The 26,539-nt window shown below is 39.5% G+C and overlaps 2 protein-coding genes across 2 annotated transcripts; one reads left to right on the top strand and one right to left on the bottom strand.

Moving 5' to 3' along the window:
* The first annotated feature begins 594 nt into the window (after positions 1-594).
* Positions 595-9,555, top strand: znf326 (zinc finger protein 326). Its single transcript, XM_014469988.2, has 11 exons — positions 595-781; positions 1,088-1,173; positions 2,183-2,276; positions 2,468-2,900; positions 3,044-3,116; positions 3,747-3,813; positions 7,863-8,010; positions 8,134-8,194; positions 8,277-8,407; positions 8,513-8,602; positions 9,424-9,555. Exons 1-11 carry the CDS (start codon positions 696-698, stop codon positions 9,442-9,444), a joined length of 1,290 nt encoding a protein of 429 aa, XP_014325474.1. The 5' UTR covers positions 595-695; the 3' UTR covers positions 9,445-9,555.
* A 48-nt stretch (positions 9,556-9,603) lies between these two features.
* Positions 9,604-26,015, bottom strand: znf644 (zinc finger protein 644). The gene is made up of 6 exons (XM_023334799.1): positions 25,706-26,015; positions 17,776-20,191; positions 15,978-16,568; positions 13,086-13,211; positions 11,640-11,742; positions 9,604-10,578 (listed from the first exon to the last, which is right to left on the bottom strand). The coding sequence occupies exons 2-6, from the start codon at positions 20,186-20,188 to the stop codon at positions 10,383-10,385; spliced, it is 3,429 nt and encodes a 1,142-aa protein (XP_023190567.1). The 5' UTR covers positions 20,189-20,191; positions 25,706-26,015; the 3' UTR covers positions 9,604-10,382.
* Positions 26,016-26,539: the final 524 nt, after the last annotated feature.

Raw genomic sequence — 26,539 nt, 5'->3', positions numbered from 1 at the left:
TGTTTACAGAGCTAGTCAGAATCCTCATTAGTATATGACCTTAAGGTTCAAATATATCATTATTATACTTTTCCTTTGGAATAATGAATTATGGCTATAGTTTTAATTACTTCCTCTCATCCATTTAATGACCTAAACAACCCCCGACCCCTTCTAATATTTTTGATAAAGGACAAGTTTAAGAGAAACTACATACTTTATATACAGTCAATAAATTAGAATGTATCCTGATGAGTCTCTTTTGTCAGATTCAAAATACATTTTGGCTCTTTTGACTGCTGTCTCCCCCAACACCACTATTACGAACCTATTCCCTTTTAGAGCTGTAAAACAGGTACATCTTTCTTACATTTTTTTTTTTTTTTACATTTTCATATATAGTGTGCTGGTGTTTTTTTTTGTGTCTTGTTTTGTGGAACAGTTTGTTGAACCTTATAGTTCTATTCTATTCTTCTTGTGGTTTGGATTTGTTTTAGAAATATCTCCTGGCGTTTAGTCTGAGGTCACTGCACGACCACTGGCACAGATTGTCTGGGTTATGATTTGCACGGCGCAGAATCAAGCTCGTTGTATTGGGTTTTGCAGCCACCTGCCGGTGACTACGCGGTAAAGCAGCAGTTTGTTAGCGAGGGAGACTTATTTCATAGACACCCTTTTCTGATACAACACACCGACCATTTCTTTTTACAGGAATAATGAGACGCATGCACAGAAATCCGTTTGAACCCGTAGTTAGATTTCCACCACCAGCGCTGGGGTTCAAACCGGCTCCAGCTCCAAGGTTTGCAAACTATTAGCTCTGATCAGTCTTCTGGGATTTGTTTAGCTAACGGGCTAATGGGTGCGAGCTAAACACTGGCCTTTTCCCTCCAGCCCCCAGAAAAAGAATAATTTTACTTGCTATCAGTGCTGGGTGCTTGTTGTACGGCTCAGAGTAAACGGTTCTCCTTAATATTTCTTCTTTTGTTTTGCTGTAGAGCTAAATCAAAACTAGCCCCGCTAGCTTAGCTTCCGTCACAATTTCTGTTAGGTTATTTCTGCTTAGCACCCTGAGGCTCAGTCTTCTGTGTTTACTGTCCTGTTCCAGAGTCCCCCAGAATTTTATAGAAGCGATGAAGCGAATTTCAGCAACACCGGACACGGCTTCCAAGACCCAGCCCCAGAAACTTGAAGGTAATACTTTGCACATTCAGACTCTCCCCGGTTATTCCTCAATTAATATTCCATCAAGTCACAGAACAGTCCTTCGAAAAGCTGATGCCTCCTCGGCCTGTCGGTCCTTCTATGTCTGTTTATATATAGAGAGTTGAAATGAGAGAACAAATATATATAAAGACTTTTTTTTTGTGCATTTAGGTTTTCAATATGCAGAATATATTACATTGGCAAAAGCTGATAAATGTTAGACCTTAAGTCAGCGCAGTGTGTCATTTACGGCCCCTGGGTTGATTTTTATGTGGCCCCAGACTGCAGTTCGAGGTAATTGATGTAGATGGAGGCTTTATTTTTAATTGGGGCCAAATTAAAATCTTATGGCTTCTTTTATATATATATATATATCTATCTATATATATATATATATATATATATATATATATATATATATATATATATATATATAGATATATATATCTATCTATATATATATATATATATATATATATATATATATATATATATATACCAGATGTGATGGTAAAATGTTTTAAATTGGAAAATGTTATTTGTGATATTTTTGGTGGTGACACAAATTGTAATATTTTGGAACTTTTCAAACTAAACATCATCATGGTCTGATATATACTTATGTTTGAGAAATTGTAATTTTTAAGTAAATTCAAATGCACACACATTTTTACATTTAAAATATTTAGGACACCCAGCCTGGACCATTCAAAATATAAGGTTGGGCGATAACAAGAAGACATAAAGGGAAAAAAAAACACATTTTCCCAGAAGGCAACACCTCTGATGATTTTTTTAAATAAAAAAAGTGAAATGTTAACTAACTCATTTAATTTCTTTTTAATGCAAAAGTGTTCATATATTTTTGAAGACAGTAATTCGCAGCATGAAGAGCAGCCTCGATGTCATTGTGAGCTTTACAGCAGGACTAGAAAAGAAGTGATACATGACAGTTTTTATAGAATAGCTTTTTTAAGGTTTGTTTTGCGTTTTGCAGCGGATCCTTCTGTTGACAAATGGAAATCCTCCTTCCAGCCAATCAATAAACAGAAAGAGGAATCTGAGGACAAAAGTCCAAGTTCTGAAATGAGGTGAGGAAAACAGTACTGTTTTGTGTACAAATTGTGTTGAATGTTTTCCACGGTGAGTCTTCTGTGCCTCCATCGTTGCATCAGAGCATCCATTTTGTTTCTGTTGCTGAAGCCTTTTCCAGTCGCCTGGTGGTTAAAATTGGGTTTCTCCTATTAGCTACTCTCCCAGTTTCTCCTCCTGTCACTCGTAGGACGGAGCTTTATGACCCCAACAACCCTCTGTCGTCCGACTCTGAGCCTGAGATGTCACAGCTGCCCCCTGCTGTTCAGAACAGCAGCCAAAGATGCAAGCGCCCGTCTCCAGATAGAGACGCCAGCCGCTGGGAGTCGTCGACGGCGGCGAACCGTCCGCTTGAAAGACGGCCGGTTCCACAGACGGCCAGACCCACAGACAGCCGAGATCTGAGTCCAGGGCATGTTCTGGCTAACAGCCGGGCTTACAGCCCAGACAGTAAACTACTGGACCGTCCGGGTTATGAATTCCCAACTGGACACTTGGAGGCAAGAATCCACAGTCCTGACAGACTGAGTCATGGCTCTTCCTCTCAGGCTATCCCAGAGTCCTTCAGGGGACCGAGGACCAACGGAGGGGAGAGGAAACCTCTTCCTGATTATCCAAGAGAGGTAACGCCTAAAGTTTTCTAAAAGTTTCACTGAGCATGTTTTTTTATTTTTTTTGCTCTTTTTTAAATGTAAACATTTATTCTTATCCTAAAGAGTGTGTGTTTCCTGCTGTAATAACACGTTGGTCTTTTCTCTCCGTGGAGATGGCCGCCCCCCCCAGGGTGTCTCCACCTCGGTTAAAGCGAGACCGTCAGCAGCTGGGATACGTAGAAAGAGGTGAACGCGTTAGCTCTTTGCACATGAATCCAAAAATAGTTATATGAAAAATTAAGCTGACATGATTCGAATCGATTATTGAAATAGTTGTCAACCAGTTTGGTAATGAATCCATCGCTGCAGACTCAAAAAAGGCCATTTGCTCAAAGAACAACGCAGATCAGTAATTCAGCCTCAACGGAAGAAAAATGTTTACATTTTGCATTTAAGATTACAAAAAACATTCTCACTCTGCAAGTGCCAGAGTTTCAGCCTAAAGAAAACATCTTTGATTAAGCGCCTATTGATATCCAATTATCAGTTGATGCAAAATGAATCACTGCACTGTGCTGATGTTAATCAAGCAGAAATATCACATCGATGTTAGAAGGGTTTATTTAGCTGCAGACGCATTTTGTATTACAAATGAGTAATAGTTCACTAAAAAATGCCGTTGTTGCATTTTAGACAAAAATGTGTTGATTTTCCTTTTCATAAAAGGAAATGGCTTGCATTGTCTGATGAAAATCATCAGATTTTTATTTTACCTGACTCTCACAATAATTGAATAACTACTAAAATAATTAATTGCATCCTTAATGACAAAATGTTATTTCTCGTAATGACTTTTTGTGTGGTGTGTTTGAACAGGACTGGACCAAGAAGCTCCACCTCCGAAACTCACGAGGATTAAAGGGGAAAATGCTAAACTGAACAAGTAAGCACCAGGCATGTTCATGTCGTCATTGAAGCTGTTTGCTCTAAAACTACCCAAACCACAAAATTTCCACACACACACAAAAAAAATTACCACAAAACCTCCATTTATCTGATTGGAATATCATGTGTTAAACCTAGAAAGGTTTGCCTTTAACCAGGATCTGTTGGAAAAATGGTAAATATCTACTATAAGAATTTTGTTGTCATTTTTAAAGAGTTGCTGTCTTATTTCTATTTTTATGTTGGGGGGGAAAAAAGAAAAATGCAAATCTGTAAAATAGAAAAAAGAAAAGCATTTTTTCCTGAGAATTAGTGGAAATTTGTGTTCTTTTTAAAGCGTTTTCAATCTAAAGACAAAAAATAGATCTAAAAAATGTTATTTCTGTTGTGTATCCATGACAAAATAAATACTAGATCTTTATGGAAGGTCTAAAGAGCCATTTGTGGCTCTGCAGCCTCAGGTTCCAGACCCCTGGCCTGTTATATTGGAGTTGAAGGAGCTTAATGGTTTAGATGGTTTTCTTTTCACAGATGAAGAAGTGTTCTGTGCGTTTGCTCCAGTTGCAGGTCAGTTTTGCACATCGATAGATTTGAAATTTTCCTCCTTGGTCTTTGTGAAATAGCTCGAGCTCAGTCATAGAGTTGGGAAACATCTTGGATTCTCAACTGGTTTTAGTTCTGGACTTTGACTAGGCCATTTAAACACTTGGAGGTGGTGATGGATATTATTGTTCTGCTCAACGGCAGACCTCCACCCCTTCATCCTTGGTCTGTCCATAAACCCTCCCTAAGCATTCTGCCACACACAACCAGTTTCTATGTGGATGAAAAGGTTCTGGTTTGGTCTCTTCTGACCAGAACACTTTCAGAAACAGAACAGCTGACTGAGAAAAAGTGCTGAGATTAGGTTGCATTCAGATGAGTTGTAGTCCCTAATCAGATAACTCTGGATGTGCCCTGGATTTTATTTAAAGGTTTCAGTGCTTTGTAGAGTTTGCATGGATCCGTTTTTACATTTTCTTCCCCAATACAAGAGGTTTTATGTTGTTTAGACATTAGTTCTTATTTTACTCCATGAACAGGCTTATTTTGAAAAACTAGAAAGAATAGTTGATGATTTGATTGCTGGAGGCCCCGTCTGCCAGCAACCTTGATTGAAAGGTAGCAAACAGGAAAGACAGTGAACCCTCGTTTTTTGCGGGGGTTACGATCCAAAATGAACCTGTGATAGGCGAAATCCGTGAAGTAGTTACCTTTATTTTTTACAGTTATTATACAGCATAATTAAATACTCTACATTAAAACCAAAGAACAAAGCCTGTTTTCAGGCCTAAGCATTTTTTTAAAACAAATATAACGCTTTCTTACATAATCATTTTAATCATCAATACGAAGTTCAGTAGGACAAAGTGTGACTCTCGTATTTCACTGTTCCTCTGACTGTGACGCTGCGGCCTGTCTCCGCTCTCTAGTGGCTTTTCCTTCTGAAGAATGTGGTGCAGGTGTGTTTTTTCGAGAGAAGAACATTCTGTAGTTATCGGTCGTTGTTGTCGCTTTTTTTTTCTTCTGGGCAAAAATATTTGCCAAAATTTGCCAAGCTGCATTACGTATATTTAAATGCTGTAATGTTATTGGCACGTTACGGCATATAGAGAAGAAGCGCGGAGACTGTTTAGCCAATCAGGACGCAGAACCCCATGCACTGTGAAAAAAAAACTGCACAAAAAAATCCGCGAGGCCGTGAAAGGTGAACCGCGTTACAGCAGTGACGTGCGGTCAGGGGAGGCAGGTGAGGCAGTGCCTCACCAGCCATCATGGAAAGAAAGAAAATATATAATCATAAAGTAATTTAAATTGTTATATTCATCCGGTGGTTTGTACTAAAAAATATTTATTTTTCATGTAGCTTCACCAATTTCGATTTTTATTTGTTCAAAATCGCTGAATTTTCTTATTTTCCCATTCAAATGCTTGGAAGCGATGCCGGTGAGGCAGCAGCGAGCTCTGCCTCACCTTGGATTGCGCAACCCCTGGCTATGCGCTGGCTGCTAAGCGGAGAGAGCATGTTGCTGTACGGCGTCAATAAAATGGTTTAAACAAATTTAATATGTGAACTTATTTCCAATAATTTAGCTTATGTATATAATGTACAGTGCTTTTTGTCACCAACTGTGTTTGTGTAACGTGTTTCGTGTAATGAGCGATTATAAACGGCAGAGAACAGGTTCGAGGTGAGGCAGGCAGTTCTCTTGCCTCATGGCAGGGGGCGCTCAAGATCCCAGACGTTCGTCTTGTTCACTCCTCAACTGCCGAGTAAGTGACAGCGAGCTAGGCTAAACGATTCGGGAAGCAAGTCAAGTGCAGCGATAGATTATAATAGAGATAGTGATTTTTTTTTTTCCTCTCGCTTATCCCGACTTTCGACATGGATGACTACATTACAACACTAAAAAAGTTTTCTCAAGTGGACTTTCAATCGAAGCAGGTAAGACAGTAATAACATTTATTTTGTTTTGTTTTTTAAGGAAATGTGTGTTTTGTGAGCTACAGTTTGTATGTGTAAGGATGCAGAAGTGAAACATAACCTGTAAACTGCTGTCAATCTATGCATCTATTTGCAAATCTGATTCTGATGACGTCAGTGCCTCACCAGCTATGAACCTCACCGCACGTCACTGCGTTACAGCGAGGGTTCACTGTAACGCATTGCTGTTTGCACATTCATCCCTCTGGCTCTAAGTGTTACCTTCATGGAGTTCTTCCTCTTTTTTGTCTCTGACTTTTTCCACATTGGATTCTCCAATTCCCTGCAGGAATGTGGCCTTTCGGAGCATTCGGGCTTCCCTGCTGCTAACTGTGTATTAAATGAGAACAGGAAAACAGGAAAGTGATACAAACTTATCACGGTGGTTGTATTAGTCTGGCATCATCCAAAGGTTGTTTTCCCCCTCATTCCAAAACCTACAAAGAAAAAAGATGATAAAAAATAACAGATTTTTATTTTTATTCTTTAAAAGGACAATATAGCGTAAAATTGACTTTTTTGAGTTTTACATCATATTATGTTTAATTCCTAATCAAAAACATACTTTTCATAACTGTTTGAGAAATCCTTTAATCTCCATGGTAACCATTCAGCTGTGCAAAATGCCTGGGTGGACCTAGCTCCGCCTTCCAGTCGCAGCTCCTCTCAGAGCTGCAGTTTCCAAGCTTCATGCCCTTCGTTCCCCCATGACTCCCACTCTTGGCTCCTTCAGATTAGCCAGCAGCCATTAGCAAAAACCTGCTGGGCTGATTATACAAAGCTACTTCCCAGTGAAACGCTCGTTAAAACGTTGTTAAAGGTTTAGCAGAGGAGTCATGTTGTGATGACCTGAAGGCAGAGCTTCAGAAAGATCAGGAGCTTTTAAAGAGACAGAAGCCCAATTTCAAGGTATTAAATAACAAAGTGAAATTTCGTTAATATATACAGCTGTTTTTGTTTTTTATGACCACTGAAGTTAACTTAATTCATTGCGCTATAAAATAGCATTATACACCTAGAAAATACATAATACTGCCCCTTTAAATAGCTCAATTTTTGTTACTTTCCATATTAATCTCAGACTATAGCTTGACATTAAGTAAGACTGAGGCAGCAGTGGAGTTGAAGTGAGAAATACTGCTACCTGCAAGTGGGATTAGAATCAGTTAACCCTGAATGCTCAGGAGGAGCACAGCAAATGTCCCAGTAGTGAGGCGGGAGGTTTTCCCTTCAGACCGTCAGTTCCCGAAACCACACACACAGAACAAACCTCGTCACTCTGACCCCCCCCAAACAAAAGCTTGCTGGGTCCAGTTTATCCATCTCTTAAGACCACAGGAGAGTTAAATCCTAATGGGTCTGACTGTTTTTTTTAATTAATTTTTTTGTTTTTTTTGCGGAAAACTTTCAATAAACTTACAATTATGCATTAGTGCCAAAATGAAAAGCAAAATGAGGGGATTTGCTGATTTTGCCCGAATGTCTGTGTTGGGGATACCCAGCTGGTTTAACATGTGTTCTAGGTGTCCCATCACCTGTGACCTCTGTGACATAGAGCTGTCCAACGCTCAGGAGCTGGAGGAACATCTGGACAGCCGAACCCACTGGGACACTCTGGAGCACATCCAGCGCAGCAGCAGCTACGACGACATGGCAATAGCATTTCTACAGGTGAGAGAACATCCAGCGCAAATACATGTCACCTCATGTTAGGTAACCCTGGTTTCAAAATATCTATCTTAAATAAAAATAAAAACAAAATCTGATTAGCTGGAGGCATTTTTCTCCCAATAGGAAGTCATGGTGTATAAAAGCCAGCACTGTAGCCGAGCGGTAGAGGAAGACGCACTTCCAGGTAAAACACGTTACTGCCGTCAGGAATGAGACCCGGCCGGCCCGCTCTCACTCCAGCTGGTTGTGGTTGTCGGCGTCCCCAGGTCTGCAGGAGAACCACCACATGACGAAGGTGGAAATGCTTCACTGTGCGGCCTGTAAGGTCCACGTGTCCACATCTGCAGCCGAAGTGCAGGCCCATGTCTCCTCACTGGAACACCTGACCAACACCAAGGTGAGGCTGCTGACTGACCAGCCTCTGCCGGCACATCCAGCAACACCGGCTGGTTACAACATCTCCAAGGTTTTCCACTGGCTGATCATTTTGTTTCCCTATCAGGGGTTTGAAGTTCAGCAGAGACATTCCTGCCTCAGCAAAGCAGAAGCCATGCTCAAGAAGCTGCAGCCGCAGTTTGAACTCTTCCTAAAGGTATTTAGAGCAGCCCAGCCTATTAAAGGGGCAGAATTGAAAATATTTTAAAAAATGTATGTAAAATCGATTTTTGAATTTTACCTTATGTTACATTACTATTCCCTCATCAAAAAAGTAGCTGGAGGGTTGCCTTGATTCTTTCATACGTTTGAGAAATCTTTTAATCTCCATTGCAACCATTCAGCTGTGCAGAACGCCCAGGTGGGCATAGCTCCGCCTTCAAGGCGCAGCTCCTCCTCAGAGCTGAAGTTTCCTGGCTTCTGCCTCACAGAGCAGCCCTCCCCATGATACACACACACAGTTGTGTTTTCATGTCTTGTAGGGACTTTACATTGACTTGCATTCATTTTCTACAGCCTAACCCGAGCCGTAACATCACATACCAAACCCCTAATCCAAAGACAGTATTTCCCCTCATGGGGACCAAGAAAATGTCCCCACAAGGAGCACTGGTCCCCACAACCCCACGTAGTAGACAGAAACAGGTCCCCACAAGGACATAAAAACCTAGTGCACACACACACACAATTGTGTAATTTTATTTTACCCTGGAATAAAAATAATAAACTTCTTAATTTATAAGTCTTTAATAATACACGGTAGATCTCCTTAGCCTTAACATTGCAAAGTGTGCGAACAAGAATGTTTTACGGGATAAAAGAATAAGTCAGAAGTATGTTTCAGTTTGTTCAGCTGTGATGAAACTCAGCAGCTTGTTTGAAGGGTCATCTATGGATCACAGACACGTAATGATGTCCATTTCATCAGTACTGTACCAAATCTAAAATCTAACAACTGAACTGTTGGTGTTGTTTCAGGGAGCCTGCCCGTTTGAATGAAGTCACTCCATGGTTGAGGATCTCCTCAGCTGAAGAACACTCAACTCCACAGAATGTCAACCCATCAATATCACTTCCATGTCACAATCTCAATAAAATACTGTCATTTTTCTACATTTTTATTTATTCATAACAGAAATTATTAGAAAAAGTCAGCAGTTAGTTTTCCTGTTTTTTTTTTTTATTATTATTTAGAACAACACAAATGTTTACGCATTGTATCTGTGATATAGTACATTTCAAATTAAATTATTTCAAAACAGTATATTGAAACATTAAATATAGGTAACATGAAAGAAGGGCATGAACTGCGTGGTTTGTGCGCATTAGGGCGTTTTTTTTTTTCCTCGCCTACTTTCAGATTTTACTGTATTTAGTTAAAAACATTGCAGTTACTGAAACTTTAAAAAACACTTTATTCGTATTAAAAAAGGTTGCAGACTTTTTTTCTCTCATTTTTTTGCACTTGAAGTAAAAAAAAAAGTGTCATCGCTCTAAACTCTGGCCTGATGAACGTGTGTTGACTGGGTCGTGTTGCGTTGCAAAAAAAGAAAAAAGTGTTTTCTAAGAGGACCAACGAAGGCTCCCAGATCTGGACTAAAACGGACTAAAACCATGAAAAATCTGAGGTATAAGTTGTCTTCTTTAGAAATGGATCCAACACTACATTACTGCATAAAATAATAAGAGTCTTATCCATTTGGAATTTAATTCCTCATAAATGGACCATGTAAAAAGAGACAAAGGTAACAATATTCCAAAATAATATTTTCTCATCCGTCCAAAATGTTCAAACAGGCGCAATGTCTAAAACATTGGGCTTGTGTTGTCCTTTTGGCCATTATTTCAATGACTTTAAAAACAAAAGTAAGTGAACAAACATCCAATGTACACGTACATACAATCTAGTGAAATCTAGAAAAAGGTCCCCTTTGGCCTCAGGAGGCAGCGTTGGCGACCGGCGAAGAGCCGTCTTCGTCCGTCTTCAGGGTGGGGGGGTTTGTGGACAGCGAGGTGACCTCAGCCATGCCGAGCCCAGTGCGAGGGACACCAGTGTTCATAATGTGTCTCTGTAAATGTTTGATCCAGTCCTCCTGGACTGACAGCGGACCCTGGAAGACGAGGTCACAGAACCTTTGGAGAGGAAAATAAGGCAGTCGGTGAATTCCTCTTGACCCCAAGAAAGCAGCTTAACGTCCACGAGTATGGAGGAGAGTTGGGGTCATTGTAGGTAGCAAATAAAAGAAAAGCAGATTTCTCCTCCAAAAGAAACAAATTTTGAGATTAATCTGAGTTTTTCTACAAAAAAGAAGTATATTTCTGAACTTCAGAAATTGGAACATTTTCTAGAAAAACTTAAATCACAAGATCTCAGAAATGTTCTACAAAATACCACAGACATTTCTGAACTACAAAATGACGCTACAAAAATCTCGGAAATTTTGAGATTGATATCAGAATTATTCTAGAAAAAATAAGAAAATTTATGAGCTCCGAAAGCTGAAAATGTGCAATAAAAACAAGGAAAATTTGGAGATCTCAGAAATCACCTAAAGAAGAACATTTCTGAGTTCCAAGAGTCAAAAATGTGTTGGAACAAACCTTTGAAATATCTAGATTAATCTCAGAAATTTCCTAGAAATAAAATGGGACATTTCTGAGCTCCAAAAGTTAAAGAATTTGCTTTAAAAAACAAGAACACTGTGAGATCTATGAAATTTTCTAGAAAAAACAAGTATATTTCTGAGCTTCAAAAGTTTGCTACAAAAAACTTGGAAACTTTTAGATATCAGAATTTTTCAAGAAAATAAGGAAATGTTGAGAGCTCAGAAATTCTCTAGAAAAAAGAGGATATTTCTGAGCTTCAAAAGTTTAAAATCTGCTAGAAACAACTTAGAAATTTTGAGCTCAATCTCAGAAATTTCACTTAAAAATTTTCTGTGTCCAAAATCTTCCAACTTTTGAAACCGAAATTTACAAGTTTTTTAAAAAAGAAAATAAAAAAGAAATTCTGAGATTAAGCTCAGAAAAGAAAATTTCTGAGCTTAATCTCAGAATTTCTGTTTCATCTTGCAAATTTTTGACTTTCGGAGCTCAGGAATTATTTCAGAGGGTTTTTTTTCTTCTCTTCCATCAACAATGGCCCTAATATGCCATCATACAGCAGAGCTTTTGAAAAGGCAGAACAAACTTGCCGGCAGGTGAGCCTGTACATCTCCTCTGGGCTCTGGGCTAAGGGCAGTGTCTTCTTCTTCAAACCGGGCCTTGAACGGGTCCTGACCGCTTTACACTGAATTGCTGCAAGATGAGAAGTCCAGTTAAACCCACAGAGTGACGGGTCAGATTACAGCGCAGCCTTGCTATGAATGAACACTATAATAATCAGTAGATGGTGGAGCTTTGATTTCATTTCACACATTGTTTGCTCACACATCTGTCTGGATCTCAGCTCCCGCCTCCTTGTTTCAGGATGGTGAGTGTTCTCAATTAATATAGCGTCACCTTTCTATAACAATGGCCTCAGCCATTTTTATTTATTTTTTTATTTTTTTGCAAGTGATTTTGGAAAATAAAAAAAATAATCACCTTGTTCTTTCTAAAAGATGTTATAGGCAAAAAAAACCCCACTTTTAGCAAAAGATGTCATTACTTTAAGAAGGTGACACTATTGTGATTCCTTAATCTGCTCCTCTGGGTTTTTGGCAGAAATGTGACGCTATTTAAATCTTCTATCAAGAACATTTACTTAAACTTAAGTTTAAGTTAGACAGTCATGCCCGATCTTTGAGTGGCTCCTGTTTTTGGCACTTTGGAAATAATGCAAAGTTAAGGTCCAAAATACTTGCTGGTTGTTCATAACACTGCTGCTAGGCTTCACATGGAGTCAACTAAAGTTGCCTCAGTTGTTGTCACACCACTTCTAGACTGGCGAGACTGGTTCTCTTTTGCTTTAGAGTTTTGTAACATCCTGGTTCTGACTTCAAGAGGACATTCTTCACAGAACCTTTAAAGCCGTATGGCTCTGGGGCAATTTCATCTATCTGGCTGTGTCATGTCAGATTGAAAAATGAAGGTAAAAAAAAGTCATAACTGTGGACTGATCTCCTACTGGACTAAAAGTGAACTCCGTTTTCCAGTTCCGCTCATTTTTTTTGTTTAGCGCTTTTGCTAACTTCAGCGCCTGAGGTTTTTCTAAATTAAATAAATAAATTCTAAAGTGCCAACTTACCTGGCTGCTTTGTAAACTTTCAGTTGAAAAAAGTTTTACATCTGTGTTGGTAAGAATTCTTCAAGGGTCGTAGCCTTTCAAAGGAAGATATACCTTGAACTGAGGTTAGCGCTTTAACGTAGGGTTCAGCTAAATGCCACAATGGTGCAGCACTTTAGCATTAGCGGAACTAATGTTTATGATTAGCATTTTGGGACCCACCACTGCTGTTTTCTAAAAAATAAAAAACAGCTAAAAGTATTTAGAAACTGATATTGCTGAGTTTGTGGTGTATACTATTTTTTAAACATTGTTGGGGTGAGGATCAAATACAGATAGATTCAAAATGTGCAAAGATGACTTATTGGGTGAGGAGGACACACAAGAAGTTAGTTAGAAATGTAAATGAAGTCAGGTTTAAAACTGAACTTACTGGTCCCTTCCAGTAAGGCAATCTGTTGTCTTTTTGCAAAAGCCCGAAGGTGATTGGACAGGCTAACTCCACTATGGAAAGTTGCATTACAGTGGATGCACACTTTCCTATTGAATTCACCCTTTTCTGTAAAAAGACACAGATGACAAGCAAAACATTGTTGAACATTTTTAAAACATGGTTTGTGGAGGTTTCCATCTCATTCTACTACTTTATGCTGACGACACCGTACCGTGGTGTAGTAGAAAATAAGTTCAATTAACTGGTTTAAGAAAGAAAAGACAAAATCATCAGTATTTAACACTTTGCAACACTTTATGATTTAAAAGTTAAATTATAGTCCATTTGTTGGTTCTCCATGGCCTCTGTAGGGAGGGAATTGAAATGGTTATGAGCAGTGAATATCTGATCTAGTCAAAGGGAATCAAGTCAAAAGTGGATGTTTGACACTTAAAGTTGTGGCACATAACTTTTTTTTTTTTTTTTAATATTTGCTAAATCTGTCAATATTTTGTGTGATAGGACAGTGTGAGACAAATAATCTGTAAAAAAAAAAAAGAATCCACCTCCTCTGCCTTCTCTATATGTGAACGTCAATACTTCGCTCGGTCAGACACAACCAATCACAGCCAGGAGTAGGGTCTTAGCGCTGTCAATCATGTTTGTGTAAGCACTGCTCCACATCCTATGCCTTGCTCTCTGCTAGCATACAGCTAGTTCATCAAACCACAACCTGCCATGAATGCTAAGACTAATTAGCATGGCCACTAGTGGCGGTGGAGAAACAGTTTTCCTGGAACGGTGAGTTGTTTCTCTGCCATGATACATGAAGTTGATTGACAGCAGTAAGCCCCTCCTCCGCTTTCTGATTGGTTGTTGGAGTAGGAGATAGTTTTTTTTTCTCCACAGTTTATCCGTCTCATATTGTCACAAAATACTGATAGCTTTAACAAATATGTTAAAAAAATTGTTATAAAATGTTACACACCTCAGCTTCAATCCCTCTCAATTCAAAAATATTAATAGCAGTTCATACAAACACTTTTAAAGACAGTTAAAGTGTTATTGCCTTTGACTTGACGGCAATAACACTGTATGCCTGTAGAATAGTGCATGTTTATTGAAAAAGAAGTGGATGGCTTCAGGACCATTTGTTCAGGAAAACTTGGCAAACAAGTCTAAATTCTCCAAATCCTCTTTTACTTTTGTTTACTCTTTACCGTCTCTGGTAAATTTAATGTAATGGTTTTCTTTTGACAGCCTGATATATTTGACCTTAGGTCACACTGAAAGCCTGGAAGAAAAAAAAGAAGAAGAAAACTTCTTCCCTCTGTCCCTCCGCAACCAGCACAGCCGCTATGACAAACACCGGTTTGGTTGAATAAAGGGTGGTGTGTGTTTCACACTTCAGTGGCCAGACATGCATGAGAATCACTGGAAACAAACCATCTGCTATTTAACAGTGCTTTTAATTTGGAATCCACCACACTAAAATTGATCATTTCAATGTGTTTTGGGGTTTTTTGGTGCAGCAACAGTAACGGCTCTGGAGGCTGAATCCTCTGGTCAGTGGAGAACCTGGTCTGTGTCCTTGCAGACCTCCAAGCATTTGATGCAGTTGTTACATAAGCTGAACATTTTGGCCAAAAGGACAACACATGACCTGGCTAGTAAGTCACTGCAGTAGAGTTGTCTATATTTTCTGGTAGAACACATAGAGGTTGTAGTGTTTGAACTTGATTCAATTTGTTTTTACATTTTTCACATTTCTGTCTCCAACTTTATGTATTGTTTTAGTCTTGAATAAACAATAAACAATCGAGCTTGAGATATCTGGAATAATTCTGAACATTCTTGATTCGTTTGGGGCAATTTGTAACGTTACAACTGAATGTAAAAGTTATTCTATATTCTGTTTTCAGGCTTTAAAAAAACAATCCTTTTACGACTTCCAGGTGGTGTAATATAACCTCTCCCTTCCCCCAGCTAAAGCGGGTCATACTACTAAAGAAACCATGCTAGTAAATTTGTTTTTTGTTGTTTCGAATGTTGAGAATTTGTGATTTTTTATGAATCTTTGCATGATTGTCTATTTAGATGATTCCACATAAGGACATATTGACCTGATTTTTCCCCTTTATGAACATGACACTTTAACATACATCAGAGCTCCTCTGTGCCTCTCTGACCTGCTTCAGCCTTATGTTTCACCACAGGCCCTAAGAATCAGCTTCTGGTGGCTAAAACTAGGCTGAAGCTCCAAAACTACAAAAACAAGCTGCCATTACATATTAAACAGGTAATTCTTCTCTTGATGTTTTCAAGTCTCTCTTAAAAACACTCATTTCAGTGGCTTTTGAAGAGCGACATGATTCGTTTGTTTCTATTTTACTACAGGCTGTGGTACATTTCATTTAGCTTTCATTGTTTTCTTTTATTTGTGTCTTTGATCTGTTTCAGTGTTGTAACAGTGCTTTAAACATTCTTTGAGAATAACATGGATTCAGATTTGAACTGGATTTACATATTACCTGTATTGTGCTAATTATTAAACATGGGAGATTTTACTCTCTTTAACCCATTTACTTGGGTTATCTGCTAATGCACATGAAAATTAGCAGTCTTGCTAAAGTCAGCATATTTACATCACCTGTTAATGTGCATGTCCCTTTTAAATAAATACATTTCGATTGGAATATAAAGATGTTTTGATCCCATTCTGATGATCAATGCTCAGAAAACTGCTCCTTTATGTTGATGACGCCTTACTTCAACAAAAATAATCAATGGTGGTAATATTGCTAACAAATCTTTTCTTCTACAATAATACATTTTGAATAAGGATAAATTCATTGTCCCTCTAACCCATTTACTTCTGTTAGAGTTACTTACCACCAGGTACTGAGTTTGGCAGTGAAGATACAACTTTTGATCCTGAACTTTCCTCAGGATTCGACGAAACTGGTAAACCGTTTCTTGACATCTGAGAGGATCCCTTTTGTCTTGCATCTTCCTGACACTTCCTCTTCTTCAGGATCCCAATCAGGGCGGTCGTGCCTGAGAGGGACGTCTTAACATCCAGCTTTTCTAGTTGCCCGCTTTCAGATTTGCCCTCTGCTAAAGAAAAGGGCATCAGTGGTTTGGCATCAGTGCAATGGTTTGGAACCGAGTGACTTTTTGGGAATCCCATCTGAGAAGAGGCGAAGCGATTGACGATGGGCAGCTTTGGCAAAGCACCGTACTGGAAATGGTTTCGTCTTTTTCCCAGAATCTGAAAGGCCCGCTGGCACTCCTTCTTGTCGCGCATCAGCTCACGGAGCAAAATTAACGGGGATTTGGTCTTTGTAGAAAAGTTCCTTCCGAGCTTTTTCAGATGACCTCGTATGTGGTTGGACTGTCCAGTTCTGTTGTCAAATGAGTCCCCACATAATGGACAAGAGTGAATGGTCCTCACAGTTTCCGAATCTGAATCGTCCTGTAGTGCTGTAGGGAGAAAAGAAGGTAAATGTGAAAACATTATCTTAACATTATGGCTTGGATACTGCTACTAGCATGTGCTAAGAATAGAAATTTTGCATTTACTACAGATGCACTATAGTAAGACTTTGACTATGATATGTGGGTTCTAGGTAACTTTCTGGAGAGAATAAAATGGCTCTGCTAGCTAGAGAAAGCCTTAATGATTCCACAAGAACACAATGTCTTCTTCAGAACCCAGTTGAATCCAGTCCTGTATTGACTGATGGTAGAATTATTCATTGACTTTTCCACCTGCACCACCAAGACAGCTTTGAATATTGCCTCTAATCACTAATCATGGCTCATCAAAGATACCATAACCCATCTATGATGACAGTCCAAGACGGTGGCATTCCGCCTTGGACTGACGGAATGCTATCAGTCCAAGCCATCTCGAACTTGAAGTTAATAACTTAACTTTCCAGCTTAACTTATTCCTTAAGCTGGAAACAAATGCATGAAATAATTTAGTACAAACTCTTTGGCCTGCGTAGAAAACTAAACAAACGGTGACCAGGGGTGCTGTGGAGGCGCAGGGGCAAAGCACAACCCACATAAAGCGATTGTTGGCCGCGTTGAGGACAGGCTCGAATCCCTGCCCGGTTGACATTTGCCGCATGTCTTTCCCCTCTTTCATTATCCACTTTCCTGTTGGAATGTTTTCAAATTAAAGGTCACTACAGCCAATAAAAACTTTAAAAATACGTGACCAAGTACTTTCATCGCACATCCAAATGCATGAATAAAACATAACCACAAAAACTGAACTTTTTTTGTTTACAGGAAATGATGATGTCACGTCACGTTTTTCTGTTGGTAGACATGCTAGCTGCTCCCAACAGAGCTAGGCTTTGGTAAAGTGTAAGATTCATTTGTTCTCAGGGTAAGATCTCAACATTGGCTAAAGGACAATGCTAGTTGGAGGTCAGTCAAGAAATAAACACGGCAGAGTTCTATTTTTTCTTTTAATTTATCCAAGTTTATCACTAGCTTTCACATGAAAGTATACCTTGTTAGCAGCAAATTGTTGTAAAATTCCACTAAATTTGAAATCGAACAGTCCTTCTTTGCCTTTTCGATTACTATGTCTCTCTTACTGCAGTTACTTGTTAGAACAAATTGACTTCATTTTTTTTTTTTTATTTAATAAAAAGACATGCACAAATAATACCTTTTTTCAGTCGCCGTAATGTTGAATTCTTCCGCCGGATTCGTGGTCTTTTGTCCTGATAACCCACCTCCTGTGGAGACCCACCATGCTGTGAATCATAGCTAACTCTAACCCTGTGAAGATGTCCACGCACATGATTGGACAGTCCAATTCCTGACTCGAAAACAGCAGGACAGTACGGACACTTCTTAGTGTCCATTTCTGCCTCTGACAAATCGTCTGAGGGGGATTCCCCCAATGGGATTTGGTGGGCCTCGAATGTTTCTTGAAATACCTCAGTTTCAATGCATTCTTCTTTGATTTCAACCTCATTCTGTTCCTGTTCTTCAGTCTTGATTTTCTCAAACAGCTTTTTCGATGCCTGTAGAGCACCTCTCATGGACATCCTCCTACTGTATGTGTATATTATGTGTTTCTTTTCTTTTTTGATCACATCGCTAAAATGATTACCGTTGGCTTCAGACTCTTTGACCGGGAAAATGTCCTTTTCATCAGAGTCTGACACATCTTCTGAACTAACTTTCTTAGGGCTAGGCGAAGGTTTTGGTAAAATGAAACATGAGTCTTGGTCGGAGGTGTTGCGATATGGGGTGGACATTTTTCGTTTAGACTGAGACTTTTTGATTGGTGAGTGCTCCAGGTTAAAGTTAGGACTATGTTGTGGTCCAGCATTCTCTTCAACCTTGACCGACGTCATTTCTTGTGACTCGTCACAACCGTCTTTGTCCTTTCTGGAATCATAATCATTTGTGCTAGAGTTATTGCTTTCATCCTTTTGCTCGATGCCCGTCTTTCTATGGTTCTGACGAGACAAGAGAACATTAATCGATTTGTCAAGCTTTGATTCTGTCAATTGAGACTTGGGATCTCGCTTAAACTTGCTATTTTTGAACAAGTCAGAAATTCCACCGAACTCGTCGGGTACGTCTTCAACTGATATTTTTGACGTAAAATCTGCATCTTCGAATTGAGTTTTACGCCCAGGTGGCTTGCGTTCCCTGGACTGTTGTGCATTTGTCTCCTCTTTGTGTGCTCTTGTGTATTCCTCAAAAGACATTTGATGACGAAGGATTAAGTGATTCACAAACACTTGCTTGCCAAAAGCTTTATAGGAACAAATTTCGCAAGGGTACATATCATTATCATCCCTCCGCACTCTTTTTCTAACTCTAATAACCGTGTGGTGCATAACGCTATGTCTCCTAAGATCATGGTCAGTCACGGCTCTGTAACTGCATTTGTCACATTTAAACCTTCTTTTGTCTTTTTCATGAGTTTTTGCGTGCTGAACAAAAGAGTCTGGGCAGCTTGTACCGAACGGACACTGAGGGCAGAATAACTTTGCGTCTTCTTTTTTCTTGTCAATCACGTCTTTTTCTTCTTCCATGAGCCTCGTTTTCTTCTCATGGGTGGACATGTGGTCAATTAGTGAATTGCTTTGTTTGAAACATTTGCCACATTCTCTGCATATAAAGGGCTTTGCTGGATAACTAGGAGGGTCATTGTGAGACTTCATATGATTAAACAAGCGATGTTCCTTCTTGAACACCAGATTGCATTTTGAGCAAGGGAAAGGCAATGGCCTCCCCTGTGAATGAGAATTTACTTTCAGCCGCCCTTTTAGTGTTGAATGTTTATCATTTATGATATTCCCATGGGAACTTCTTGTAGGTGTTTTGTACAGAATTTGCTTAATGACCTTTACTGTTCCGTTTGGGTACTTAGGAACTATATCTGCTGTAGATGACTGTGGTGTGGAGAGCTTCTGTGGTTTAGTGATGTCTCTAACAAGACCGGAGTCTACGTAGCCTTCAGCATCAGACGATTTCTCAGATGTTTTGGGGCTTAGATCCGGGTATAGATCTTCTGAAGGATCCACCATTACCACCATGTCCATCTTTCGCTTCCTTCTCCTTTGACTGTTGGCAAGACCAACTTCCTCTTTTGGCTCCTCTGCAGGGGAATCATTGTGGTTCTCCAAAAGAAACTGCATAAACTCTTTGTGAGGGTCCCAGTTGAGGTCACTGGCACTGCTGAAATCGTCCAATGAATTCTCTGCTGATTCTGTGTCAAATCCCCAAATTCCAGGACTGTCTATTTCCTGCACAGTCTTTAGCTGGGTGATGCTCTTTTCCTCGTCTTTTTCGGAGCTAATGCAGTGAAGTTCATGAGCTTGAGTAGCCTGATGCAAAGAGGGTCCATTCGCCAAACCAATTGGAGACAACATATCTGAGCTGGACAGAACATCTAGGACATTGTTTTGATGCAAAGATGGCGTGTCAAACGAATCGGTGCAAGACACCGAATCTTGTGCCATTTTCACAGGTTGCAGCAGCATGAGGGACTGAATTTCAGAATCAGCATCTTTTTCATCTTCATCAACACCTGTCAGACATGACACCTCCATGGCCATGACCTGGAAGACCAAACAAAAGCCTATTCAGATTACCATAACAACAGGTAGATGAAATACATTTTTGAATTTCAGGTAAACTCGTTAACATTTGCACGCAAACAGGAACAAATCAGTCAATTATTTTTTAATGAACAGAAATTAAAATTACAGTGAATCCCCACCTATTTGGGGTTCGGTAACCCCAAATAGGTGGTGTCACTGATTCCTTGAATCCTTGAATCAGTGACACCTGAAAGAATTGTCACTGATTCTTGACAATCAGTGACAAGAAACACAAATCATGCTTCTGGACTGGCTACTGTGCAAATGACAGCCAATAACGCATGCATGAAAATCAGCATTTTAATTTTATTATGAATAGTTGAGATATGCTCTATGAAACAATCCCCCCTTAGGCAGGTTTCCGTGAACAATTTGGAGCCAAGTTCCAGAAAAATGTGCAGATATGTACATTTGTAAATACTCAACCACAAAGAGGTAGGGGTTTATTGTAATTGATAACTTAATTTTAACAACGCAAAAACAGAACCTGAAAGCATGCAATTGTGAGGCCAGTCACAAACAGTTTAGGGTGATCGCATACAGTCACATGGGTACTGGCAGTACCCTCTGCACCTTAAAGAAAATACCTTGGACAAGAGGCCCAATATATAGGCTGTGAAAAATAGCTGAATTTTTTTAAAACACTGCAACCTTTATCATAACTACCACTCTCAGCATAGAATCATCAAGTAAGCAAGTTAAAGTTTCCACCCAACTCAGAAAAAAAAAGTCAATTGCAAAGTGCACCGCAACTTTTTCAGCAGAAGGTAAACGTTCTGCTGTAAAAGTTGATGACCAGGGATTTCAGGCTATGGAATGCTCAAGATTCTGTGATCACCACCCAACGAGAAAAAAATAAAGTCATAAGATAACTACAAGTAGGTTGAACAACTATCAACGTGATGCATTGTCATGCAATCTTTTGCCACCAAAGGTGTACATTGTCAAATGTGTGGCATACCATGCAGGAATTGGGGATGGTTGAAACTTGAAATAGTCATTCCAGGATCAATTTTCAAAGAGTTTAAACAAAAATGATCTGATGTTTACTAGGGCTCAACAATATACGAAAACCATGCCATGATATTGGTAAATATACTGTAATAGAAATGAGTTGCAGTTAATCTACATTTTACACTGCTATCAATGCCTCTGCATTACTTTTCAAATAACAGCAAAATGTGTGTACTTTTTCCTAACTGGAGAAAACGGTTAAATCTCTACAGACTGTTTTATGTTAATAAGAACAATGGATATACAGTATGCAGAACTACATATACCTTAACCTCTTATCCCGCACCGGAACGCCAGCGTGCCGTTTTTCCATTGTATTTTCCAGGGCTGAGACTTAAGGGTTTAAACTCTGCCGGTGTCCATTATGACGCTTTTATTGGGCAGCCTAGAGCCCCCTCTTTTGATTGACACCGCATTCGACCAAAAATGTTCTGAAATGGCTTCTTCCGATCCAATAATATCCAGAGCGACTTGAGTTCATTTTGACATGCCTCTATTCTTTCTGAAATATTTCTGACTGGTCAACTCTGAGACTAAATCTAAAGCCACCGATGTGTAGCCAACACGCGTCCTGTCACAAGGATATAAGGCATTTTGGGGTTTGTTTTGACATGAATCCACCAACTGCATGCGTAACCACGCGTAATCTGTGCGCCTTTGGTACATCAAAGTCAGGCTCTGTGCGCCCTCATGCTTAACGGTGTTTACAGGACTTTTTCTCACCAACGGACAGCCACGGAGAGACACGTTGTCAGAACGTGTCAAAACTGGATATATTTCTTCAGCAGAACTTCAACACAATTTACGGGAGTGGATGATTATGGTTGTAAGAGTGCTGCTAAGTTTGGATTTGAGAATACCATAAACTTTTAGTCATTTTTGTCCGCTGCTACAGTGAAGCAAGGGGGGGTTAAACGTACCAAAGAGCGAAAATAGGGGGCTGAGGGAATGGAGTGGGGGGTTGAAGAAGAAGGAGAGAAGGTGAGGGGGAGCTAGCGTATCGTTAGAAGAGAGGAGGTAGGAGGCGAAGAAGGAGGGGAAGGGGGAACGAAGGAGAGAAGTTGAGGGGGGGGCTAGCGTATCGTTAGAGTGCGGAGGAGGATGGGGCACTGGGGCCAGGGGGTTAGCGTACCATTAGAGAAGAAGGGGGAAGTGGTCTGACTGTACACTAACCCCTAGACCCCCCCAGATATGCTATTTTATTTATATAATTATAAGTAATTTCCACTATCAGTAGTGTCAAAAAGAATTCCTGCCTTGAATTCTTTTTTTTTTGCCCAAGAATGTGTTTTGTAGAACTTAAAATGGTTATCAATCAATATTGTACAATAGCGCGTCATGGTAGCGCAAGTCAAGGGCCTTCCTGACTATAACAGTCAGGAAGGCGAAGCAAGTCCATTGTCTGCAGACTGCTGGGTACTATTCCAGAAAGGAACCAAAGGCAAGTGCTCCCCTTCCCAAGAAACAGAAATGTAGATAACAAAAAAAATAGCTGAGGAGTAGCACATGATATTTAACTAGTATTTTGCTTTAAAAGTCTGTTACTAGTAACTGGTAATGAAGCTGTTCCAGTTGTCTAAGCAGTCCTTTAAATGTCTTTGGGTGGTTGATATGACATAATACCAAACATACTTCCAACTGCAGTGTGTCAAAGTTCCCACGTACTTTGGAAAAGGCAAGTCAATTCAAAGGTTCATTGTAGCTTTTACCACCAAGGGTCAGTGACCATCCACAGTAGTTAAGAATCTAGGCTTTTGGGCTACCTCAATTTCTTGGATATGACATCCCTTCTTAAGGACATGGAGAGTGTGATCCCCACATTCTACAGCAACACCCCAACCAAGTGGCAGCATCAGGAGCAAGTAGGACAGCTCTAACAAGTGACACACACTGCCACGGAATTTTGTGTCAAAATAACTGCGCATTTCCTGATGTGGTGTTTTTCCCCTGAGCTATCAGTATGCTATTGTTTTCTCTTTTTATTGGGTGCGGGGAGGTCATTTGCGTGTGTTAGGGACATGTTGCATTGTAGCCCATCTGGCTCATCATTGTATGTGAACTGAATCTTGACTCGCCCATTTCTAATTTGGAGTTTGAAGCTTTTTAGTGACACTAGGACACTAAGGAATGGAAATGAGTAATTCCAGTGTTAATAAATATGTACAATTTTGGTATGATTGTAAAAATGGTAAATTCTGTGTATGTTTTGCAACTTTAAAGGTGGAAGGTTCAAATAAACTCAAATTTGACATCTGATCAATAGCAAAAACAGCAGTAAATATTTTGGGCAATTGGATACTTTAAATGAAGATATGAAGGAACACAGTAAAGATTTTATGGTACAGTACCATTAATTGTTACCAGTGTCCAGTTTTTGTAATTCTGTTGCTGCTGTTTTAGTACATCTCGCTCTATGGTTGCATTATAGGGCTGTTTCTAGTGGGAGAGTAGTTTGAAATGGACAAGAAATGCTTATTATTGAGGTTGAAAAGAATCTAAATTTAGTATAATGACAATTGTAAAAAAGATATTTCCTAGTAATGTAGTTTCCAGGTGGAGTTAAATAGATTTATATACTGAACATTTTATGGTATTATAACATAATTTTAGAGTAATAAGTAATCTATTACTTCAATGTAAGCCATTGTAGCTTACAATAAGCTACAATGGCATAGCTTATTGTAAAGTATGCCATATGCTAGCATAGTTAACTGGATTTGATTATAATCCACAGATATATTATAATCATGTAATAATAACAATATGCTTTCTTTGTGCAATTTAGCATGATGAATGCAATGTTTGCCGGAAGCGTTAATTGTTGCACACCAAAAGACACAAAGCTCTTCTGGTATGTGTTGCCTTTGAAATTTCAAAAAGGCTGGCAACATTTCCAAAACCAGCATGTCCATGACAGAAGAATAAAATGTAAAAAGATCAAATTAAGCGACATTAATGTGATTAGCTATGTGTTGAAAGTCTTGCTCTCTCTCGCTCCCACGTAGCCTAAGTTGAACCGCATACATGTTTCAATATATTGCAGAAGGGAATTTTCTTTTAAATAGCTTCTTTCATCTGTTGTTCCTCTAGTTATGAAAATAGCTTGACAAGTTTTCTTCTCATAGTAATATAGCTTTCAGAATAACAAGTGTTGTTATTACCCCAAACAAGTGACAATTAAGGATTATGTTCTTTCCAATTTTGGATAAAGATTGAATTTTTGAGTCAGGGCAAACCAGGATAAAAACTGCATGATTTCTTATTACTCTTTAGTCAAGAGGACGCTATTATCAAAGCAGCCACTAGAGTTAACTCCAATGATTTTAGGTTGTGTCGCGTTAAAATTCATTCAAAATTCACCGGCACTGATTTCCTTAATTTTGAGATATCAGTGATTGGCAATGGTTACATATGAAGTCGATCTCATCCACTAATCTTATCCACCTCTGCAAAGGTGTAAAACTCAAACACTGTCCTCTTCTGCTCTGCTGTGAGAAAGGTTTGACTGACAGACCAGGCCACCAGCTCATGTCGGCACATTTACAGTTAACAATATCCAATCTTACCAACTCAGCGACTTTCGTGCTGTTAAGCTTCAGACAAAAAAAATTGATATCGGCCAAAATCAGAATCAGCGATCGGTCAAAAAACTGCAATCGGTGCATCCCTAATGCTAACTACGATAATAATAGTTATGAGTTCGCAATTTTGATTAACATTTTTTTTTATGTATGTTTTCTGCATTTCTTTGTTTTAGTAAACATTTTGCTTTCAGACAAACAAACAAGTTACAAATAATCTTGATTTTTTTTAGGTATATTTTTCATGCTGCTAAATAATGTTATTTCATCAAATCTGCTGTTATATGCAAGTCAGCTATAGGACAAGTTAGTCTAATAACCATTTACAGCGTATAAAGCTAAACGCAAATCATAATTGAGTTCAATGGTTAATTGTGGCTGTTTATGAAACTACAAGGTCGAGGGAGTGAGAGCTCTAGCATATGAAGGGCAATAAAAGTGTCATACCAACTCAGTAGGATTTTGGCAGATGAAGGTGTTTGTCACATTTACACAGCAGTACTGAATGTTCAAACCGATGGACATGGCAAAGGGCTTTTGATGAGGCGGTGGTGGATTTTGCACAGAGCTGAAACTTTCAGTACAGGAGTTCAGTATCATGCTACCAACGACAGCTGCGATGTATGACTAAATGTATCTACTTCCAGAATCAATCGGAGCTCCAACAGCCCTGTTTAGTTGCGGTATAAGAGCATTTCCTTGACAGTTGTGTCACGCTGTGTTGTTGGATGCTGCTTGCAGGAGCTGCAGACCATTCCATTAAGGCTGTTCCACACCAAAACCTATTCCTCAGGCTAAACTGTGGCTAATGACAATCACCCCCTCGATGGTTGCTAATGAAACACGAATAACACGATAATAAACAAACAAGCATTACCTCTGAGCGGCTTGGATGACAGCTGAAGACTACCGAAACGCTGCATTTAATGATTTCTTACTTTCGTCTTCCATCTATTTCACAGTCGCCATTTTCCGTGGTGGTCTGGTGTGGGCCGGGTCATTTCTTTTGTAAGGGTATCCACTCGTCCGGTCTACAGAAACACTAAGTGCTCAAATAACCGAGTCAGATGGTGGGACTACTTTATAAAAACGCAAAAGCCGACAAATTCCTTAGCGTTAGTGTCGTGGATAATTTCGTCACGTATTGTGACGCGGCGGCGCCATGCTCCCCCGAAAGACATTGTAATGGTTCAGTCCAGATAGGAGGCATAAAAACCTGAGTTAATGACCATCTCTTTTGGGTGGCAGATTTTTTTTTTTTTTAGGTGATGGCGGTTAAACATCGTTTGATTCTATTTGACAGATTAAACATCCCTTTTCTGTCTGGGTTGGACATTTGCGACTCAGACATTTCCCTGTTCACAGCTGCCAATAAGGCAAAGACGGGAATCATCTTCCAACAGGAGAGTTGATATGTTACCACCATCTGCCCAAGGTTGTCTTTTCTTTGGCCTTTGTTGTTTTTGTGACCGGCAATTTTCCTGTCCAGTCCTCTGTCTAGCGTTCTTTATTAAGAAAAACGCCTTTACACACTCCGTTAAAAGCATCCCAGCAGTTCACAGGCCGACCTGTTTCACAGTTCTCACGTGTAGCGCAGATCTGAACATCCGAACATAAGACCTGTCAAAAACACAAACATGCAAATGGAATAGCTACTGCGTTATATGAGTTCAACCTTCAGCTGCTGTAGAGTAATACTGATAGAGAGGGT

This window comes from Xiphophorus maculatus, chromosome 6, assembly GCF_002775205.1.
Source record: "Xiphophorus maculatus strain JP 163 A chromosome 6, X_maculatus-5.0-male, whole genome shotgun sequence".
NCBI lineage: Eukaryota > Metazoa > Chordata > Actinopteri > Cyprinodontiformes > Poeciliidae > Xiphophorus > Xiphophorus maculatus.
The sequence above is the reverse complement of the archived record's forward strand: the minus strand, read 5'-3'. Positions and strand labels throughout refer to the sequence as shown.